At 39.7% G+C, this 7,243-nt stretch overlaps 1 protein-coding gene across 2 annotated transcripts; it reads left to right on the top strand.

Annotated features, from left to right (window-relative positions):
- The first annotated feature begins 312 nt into the window (after positions 1-312).
- Positions 313-5,584, top strand: LOC142741465 (phosphatidylinositol polyphosphate 5-phosphatase type IV-like). Of its 2 annotated transcripts, XR_012881154.1 has the most exons (12): positions 313-842; positions 935-1,037; positions 1,226-1,317; positions 1,541-1,665; positions 1,943-2,062; positions 2,509-2,604; positions 2,705-2,866; positions 3,486-3,601; positions 4,006-4,142; positions 4,352-4,451; positions 5,072-5,153; positions 5,243-5,584. XR_012881154.1 is itself a non-coding variant. In XM_075850837.1 (11 exons), exons 1-10 carry the CDS (start codon positions 592-594, stop codon positions 4,425-4,427), a joined length of 1,278 nt encoding a protein of 425 aa, XP_075706952.1. In that variant the 5' UTR covers positions 313-591; the 3' UTR covers positions 4,428-4,451; positions 4,819-5,037. The 2 variants fall into 2 exon arrangements, 1 of the variants encoding a protein (XP_075706952.1); XM_075850837.1 differs by lacking the exons at positions 5,072-5,153; positions 5,243-5,584 and adding an exon at positions 4,819-5,037.
- The last annotated feature ends 1,659 nt before the right edge of the window (positions 5,585-7,243 follow it).

Here is a 7,243-nt window from a genome sequence, read left to right as displayed (position 1 = left end):
AGGATAGTGGTAATCCCCTGGAAACGTGTCCTTATTAACAATTGAAATGAATAATTATGTATATAATAATAATAATAATAATAATAATAATAATAATAACAATAAAAAAAGATAACAATAAAAAGTATTTATTACTAACTCCAATTACTTAGTTTCTAAATTCTGGTTATCAATTAATAAAAAAAAAAATTCAACCCTTTAAAATGCCATATGGTCAATTTAACAACCAATACATTGTTTCAGCTTCCAAACCTAATACAATGTTATCAACAGGGGGTCCCAGGTCCAAGACCCCAAGTCATGTGATCTTCTGACACTTATGATTGACAATATTCTGTTATAGGAATACCCCATTTAATAACTAATTTTTCCAGCTAGTTTCATCACAAGTAATGACCCCCTTATCGTTTTCTGGTCTTTCTAGGTCTTGCTGTTGGATTGACACTGTGTTACTTACTGTGTTGCTTATACGGTTAGCGATTTGTCCTATTTTCGGAGAACTAGTGGCGATTAGTCAAATTCTATCTTGACTGTCTCCTGGTTTTCTACGAAGGACATTGGTGCAGTTTTGCACCCGGGCATTAAACAACCATGCCCTTTTGGAAAAAATCTAAGAAATATCATGTCTCCCAAATTCCTGATAAAGGAAATCTGATGGGAGACATACCAACTATGGAGGAGCCTAATATCTCGCTCCAGAAGTTTTCTGTCATCAAAGATATGGCAGATGAAAAATCCAGCGATCTTAGTCACAGCAAATATTGTGACATTACGTCAAAGAACACCAAGAAGAGCGCATTCAGCCTGCTGACCCGCCTGCGCTCCAAAAATATCCGTAAAAGGTATGTAACTAATAATTCTCATACATTGCTCAGATATCCAGAGCTGTGGTATAACAGTCACTAGATCTTTAATTCTCCCCATATCTTCACAGAAACGTGGGCAGCAGCGCTGTGATCGGCGCTAAAGAACTGGATCGCTATTTCCCAGATAGACGGTTGAGACTATATGTTGCCACCTGGAATATGGAGGGAAAGGTGAGAAGTAATGTACAATATTTATTGTGACCCTTCAGTGTGCCCGAGCTCAAGTTGGATGAAATGGGCCAGTCACCAAGTCTCTTTAGTTTGTAGTTGAATATCACATAGACAGGTTATATTCTACCCTATGTCAGTTTAGTTGGCACTCTTTGTATACAATATTAATGTTTGTATATTTTGAACAGGATTACCCGCAAAATCTGGAGGATCTGCTGTTACCATCAGATGATACGAAAGACATTTATGTTATTGGCGTTCAGGAAGGATGTCCAAACAGGTAAGTCTTCTCAGGTTGTCTTACACCAGCCTATGACTGCAGATGGACAGCAGGGCGGCTGATACAAATTCTCTCTCAATGCTCTACTTATTGTATTATCACTCCTTAATTTTCAAAATTTATCCCCAGAGGTTATTATATGCAGTGTTGATACAGATGAGTTGAGTACCTTAATCTTGTGTCATTTATTAATATGTAAATCTGAAATTGTGTCTTCTTGTAGACGGGAATGGGAGATAAAATTACAGGAGACCCTTGGACCACACTATGTATTATACCACTCTTCCGGGCTCGGAGTCCTGTATCTCACCATCTTTGTTCGACGGGAACTAATCTGGTTCTGCTCAGGTAAGATTCACATTCCTACGTCTACATAAGAAGTCTTGAATGTAGTCATTAGCTGGAACATCTTATTTAGTTATTAGAATTAGATGCCTAAGAGCTTGGCTCTCAGATTCTTGACTTCTGAGTATTGGAGATCTAAAAGTTCACACCACAGTTACAAAGTATGAAATTATGTTCTAGTAATATTTCCATAGTTTAATTGGAAATAATTTCTATTCCATTGTTGCATGTAGTACTCTTAACCACTGACCCGTCTTTTTGTGTTTCATTTCTTATACAGAGGTAGAGCACACCCATGTAACAACCAGGCTATTCCACCATGTGAAAACTAAAGGAGCCTTGGGTGTTGCCTTCACCGTCTTTGGAACATCTTTCCTTTTTATTAATTCACATCTGAGATGTAAGTATTTCCAATATTAATATATGACCATGTACAGTTTTACTTTGTATAAAATTGCTGCTATTTGATAATTAACTGAAATATATGGGATGATATGAAGAGATCTGTACTAATAATGTTTTGGTAAAAATAAAAGGTTTGTTCCTGTTTGATCAAACTTTTTCTAATCTATCAATCTCATTCTATGTTGTGAGTGGCCAGTAATACAGATACACGCAGGTACAATTAGTGCAGGAGGGGGTGGCGGCGGCTGGTTTCAGTTGCGCCGCCTCCCCCTCAGAGAGGCAGCAGGACGGATGGTGCGGCCGTATAATCCCTCACACCCACCCCTCCTCTCCATTAGCAGCGGTGGCGCGCTGCAATGTGTTTTTTTGAAAATAATATGCGGTTCGGGCCGCCCATATGATCATGGCCGCCACTGCTAATATGTATTTTTTTGTTGGCAGTTGGGGCAGTCAACAAGAGGATCCAGGACTATAAAACCATCACTGAGGGTCTCCGTCTGCCTCAAATTATTCCGGAAAGAATCAACTCCAATGCCTGTGAGTATTACTTATGTGGTTGAACCTATGGATCCTTTTCTATTTGTCTCCGTTGAGTCTAAAGCAGTCATGTGCTATAATTTTTTTTTTTATTCTACAGTGGACGTCACCAGCCACTTTGATCGGGTGTTTTGGTTTGGAGACCTCAATTTTCAACTTAAAGAGGACAGAAAAAATGTGGAATCTCTTCTGCAGAAGATCGAAGGAAAAGATATGTCCAGTCTCCTCAAACACGACCATCTGAATGAAGCCAAGAACAATGGTATATTTACTAGTAGATACATGTCTATCACTCCTCAACCTTCATTAAAGTGGTTCTCCACCTTCTGACAACTGATGACCTATCCACCGGATAGGTCATCAGTATATCATCGGTGCGGGTCCGACACCTGGACACTGCACCGTTAAGCTGCTCCAGTGGCCTGCGGGCACCGGATGTTATGGCACACAATGCTATGTACGGAGCTGGAAGCAGTTGGCTCCGTACATAGCATAGCTGCAATAATGCATAACTGTAGGTCTGCCTCCTATTCACTTGAATAGGAGCAGAGTTGCAGTACTGCAGCTCGGCTGCAATTCCGTGGCCGGCGCCAACTGCATCCGGCATGTACGTCCGGTGCTCAAAGGCACCGGACCAGCTGATTAGTGCAGGGTCCGGGTGTCGGACCACCACAGATCATGTACTGATGACCTATCTGGTGAGTATGTCATCAGTTGTCAGAAGTTGGAAAACCCCTTTAATACCACAACCACTTCCACAGATTAATACAAATCACTGACATGATGGTTGATATGTTCCCCAAATTCTGATATAGTGCTAAAATTATCAATTGCTCCTTTTTTTTTTTAATACTGACAACTTTTTTTTCTTTTAACTTAAGGGTCCATATTTCTAGGGTTCAAGGAGCACACCATTGATTTCCTTCCTACATATAAGTTTGACATTGGCACGGACACCTATGATACATCAGCAAAGCAGAGAATTCCATCATATACGGTAAGAGATCTTATTTCCAGGTCTACAGAGCTTGAGAGACAATAGAATCCATGGGCCAGAGCACCCATTATATAATGAATCCCCTCCCCCACTGTAATGAATTGTTATTATTATAGTTGGAAGAGTAATTTCTTATGAACAAAGCTTTCAGTTCATTTTACTTTTATGTAGTGAGTTTGTCATCACAGTTTCCCAGTGTAATATGTGGTCGCCCAGCATGGCTCAAGGATACTTATTTAATGAAATCTGTGGGACCAAGTCAAACCTAAAATTCAATAAAGTCTCAATATTCTGCAATATAAATAAAGTAGGCCCAACATTTAGGTCTGTGATGTTTTGCAGTTTAATAATATATTATAATATGATTTCACTAATGATATTTGTTATTTTCATGACCTCTACAGGACAGGGTGTTGTTTAAAAGCCAATGTGAGGGAGATGTTCGAGTCCTGAGATACGACTCTTGCCCTGTTTTGAAGACCTCAGACCACCGACCTGTTTTTGGCATCTTTGAAGTAAAGATCAGGCCTGGTTCAGATGAGTAAGTCATGTTTTCCTCCATGTTGTTGGTATGATACTTTCAGTAGCCGTCATTACTACATGGTCCTTATAGCCAGAGCTCACACTTTGGGGCAGGTGGCTGTACACCTGGGTGACAGTACTGGAGGATTATAGGATGTGAAACTAAGCAAAGTGTGGTTACCTGCTAAAATTATCATATGTCTTACATAAATATATTTCTCATTCCAGCATCCCCTTGGCTGGTGGACGCTTTGATCGTAAAATCTATGTAACGGGCATTAGGAGGAAAGGACAAAAAAAGTAGCTGCATCTGTTCATGTCCTTACAGGTAAGAGCTTTGTAGTTGTCTATTATGTTTGCGGTGAAAATTTTCTTCCATCTCTTAGGTTTTCCTCTGTATCTGTAATTTATTTTATCAACTAATTTAACTAAAGTGTAAATAAGTATTCTCAATCTTAAAATTCCAACTCCTTGTATTCAGACACTTTTTCATTTCTGAATGAAGGTTGTGGGCTTTGGGGAACAACGTCCCCAACTGTAAGCATGTATGTAGTATAGTACAATGAGTTTCCTAAAGGAACCGGTCATCTGAATGGATGGAACAACTGGATTTTATGATGCATTAGCTTCTAAGCAAAAATGATGGATACAAGGAACATTGTTATCGATGGAAGACATTACTTGGCATCTTGCAGGACTCCTAAGGAACAGTCACAATCTCCGGGGCATAAAACATCGGAACATTAGAAAGTTCCCGTAACATGCTGAAGAGCGCAGCTCTAGGTCAGACCCACTGCTTGCATCAACCATCTTCAAGGTTTCTAGTGTGACCCCCAGGATCAATTAAGAAATTTATTTACCTCAAATCACCTTAAAAAGTCTTCTAGATTTTGTGTCTGCTAAGAAACACACATTATAGAACATTAATAGCAAATATTTGTCTTGCAGCATAAACATCAATTCCGCAGTACATCTGGCGAGAATAGCGCTCCCTGTCACCGGAGGAGCCACCATCAATGCTGATAGAAAGGTAAGTTCCTCTGGATGTGTCCCCTCTCTATATTTATCAAGCAGCCTGAATGATCAATATTTAATAGGGTTGTGTGCTTCTCCCCCCAGAACAAGTCAGCAGATATCAACAGAACATCAACACCAATAACAACCAAGGGCAGAATCCGCCATCTTACAAGAATTCCAAAGGCGAGACTTAACATTTCTACAACATCTGTCACAGAAGAGACATCAATGTGGTCACCAGGGCATCAATATCACCCAGAAGACCAGATTCAGAACAGGACAATATGTCATCTCTTCTTGTGTCTGTGGAATCCAGATTTTCCACCCCTTACTGATACTACAGTATATACTGTGACATATTCCGTAGTTTTTGCTGTATCTTGTATTACCATCATCTTTACCATTATATATTTTGATCCACAAAAACCTTAAATAAATCTTTAACATCAATCCATAAGTGTGACTGGTAATTGTTATGTGCGCGGCTGCAACTTACCACAGTGTATACAATTCACCTAACCGACCTTTCACAGCGATATTTGTGTGACATCGCGTTTAATCCAGTGGTAGGTGACAGGACATTGTATCATATGTACACAATACAGAGTGTATGGAACGTGCCGCCATATGTACTGGATTATATCCTGTAGGACAAAGAGTGACAGGAGATGTAAAACATTGATATATTTGATAGTTGCTTTACCCCTTAAAGGGAATGTGTTGCCAGAAAAACATGTTTTTTTTTTAAAAATTAAACATTTAGTGTGTGGGTGATTAAACATTGTTCAAATTTTTTTTATTTTTTTGCACGAGTCCATGTAATATTATAAATTATTTCTAATTTATAATACTACCCATTTTTGGTCACTAGATGGAGCTGTTCCCAAAATTGCAGCATTGTAACATTGGGTTAAAAGCCCTCGCTCTAGTGAGCTCTCAGCATCCCCCCCTCCTTTATCCTGGCTAGTGCCGGGATAAACGAGGGGTTTGAAAGGTTTAACCTCCTACACTGTGTGTCGCCATTTTTTGAGGTAACCCACAGTGTAGTAGGTTTACATACAGTAGTAAACACACACAAACACTAACATACATTAAAATCTCTTACCTGCTCCTGCCGCCGCGGCTCCCTCCGGCCCGTCCGCTCCCTTTGCTGCCGCTGTTCCATGTGCACAAGTCCGGAAGCCGCGACCGGAAATAGTAATATTACTGTCCGGCCGCGACTTCCGGTCCACAGGAAAATGGCGCCGGACGGCGCCAATTTCGAATAGGACTGTGTGGGAGCGGCGCATGCGCAGTTCCCACACAGACGCCGTACACGGCAGTCAATGGGACGGGAGCCGTTCACAGTCCCTATGGGACTGTGGCTGCCGTACTCCATGTCTGTGTGTGTCGTTAATCGACACACACAGAAATGGAACAAAAAATGGCAGCCCCCATAGGGAAGAAAAAGTGTAAAAATAAGAAACAGTAAAACACAAACACACAAATGAAAATAAACGTTTTTATTAAAGCACTAACATCTTTAACATATAAAAAAATTATTTGTGATGACACTGTTCCTTTAAGGACGCAGCCTAGTTTGGGCCTTAGGGCTCAGAGCCCATTTTTCAAATCTGACATATTTAACTTTATGTGGTAATAACGTCGGAATTCTTAAACCTATCCAAGCGATTATGAGATTGTTATCTCGTGAGACATTGGGCTTTATGTTAGCTGTAAAATTTTGTTGATATGTTCAGTGTTTATTAGTGAAAAATTGCAAAATGTAGAGAAAATTTAGAAAAAATAGAATTTTTCTAAAGTAAAAAATGCATCTGCTTGTAAAACAGATGGTTATACCACCCAAAATAGGTACTAGTTCACATTTCCCATAATTCTACTTTAGATTGGCATCATTTTTTGAACATTCTTTGATTTTTCTTGGACGTTACAAGGCTTAGAACATAAACAGCAATTTCTCATATTTTTAAGAACATTTCAAAAGCCTTTTTTATAAGGTACCTGTTCAGCTCTGAAGTGGCTTTGAGGCACCTATGTATTAGAAAACCCCACAAAACTCCCTGTTTTAAAAACTAGACCCCTCAAAGTATTCAAAACAGCATT

The sequence above is a fragment of the Rhinoderma darwinii genome, chromosome 2 (genome assembly GCF_050947455.1).
Source record: "Rhinoderma darwinii isolate aRhiDar2 chromosome 2, aRhiDar2.hap1, whole genome shotgun sequence".
Classification (NCBI taxonomy): Eukaryota; Metazoa; Chordata; class Amphibia; order Anura; family Rhinodermatidae; genus Rhinoderma; species Rhinoderma darwinii.
The sequence above is the reverse complement of the archived record's forward strand: the minus strand, read 5'-3'. Positions and strand labels throughout refer to the sequence as shown.

What these genes read in the sequence shown, in the direction of transcription:
- LOC142741465 (XM_075850837.1), top strand. Translation starts at nt 592, where the DNA reads ATGCCCTTTTGGAAAAAATCTAAGAAATATCATGTCTCCCAAATTCCT. An exon ending in CAGGAAGGATGTCCAAACAG is followed by an intron (nt 1,318 to 1,540) that starts GTAAGTCTTCTC and finishes GTCTTCTTGTAG; the next exon opens with ACGGGAATGGGAGATAAAAT. An exon ending in AGAGAATTCCATCATATACG is followed by an intron (nt 3,602 to 4,005) that starts GTAAGAGATCTT and finishes TGACCTCTACAG; the next exon opens with GACAGGGTGTTGTTTAAAAG.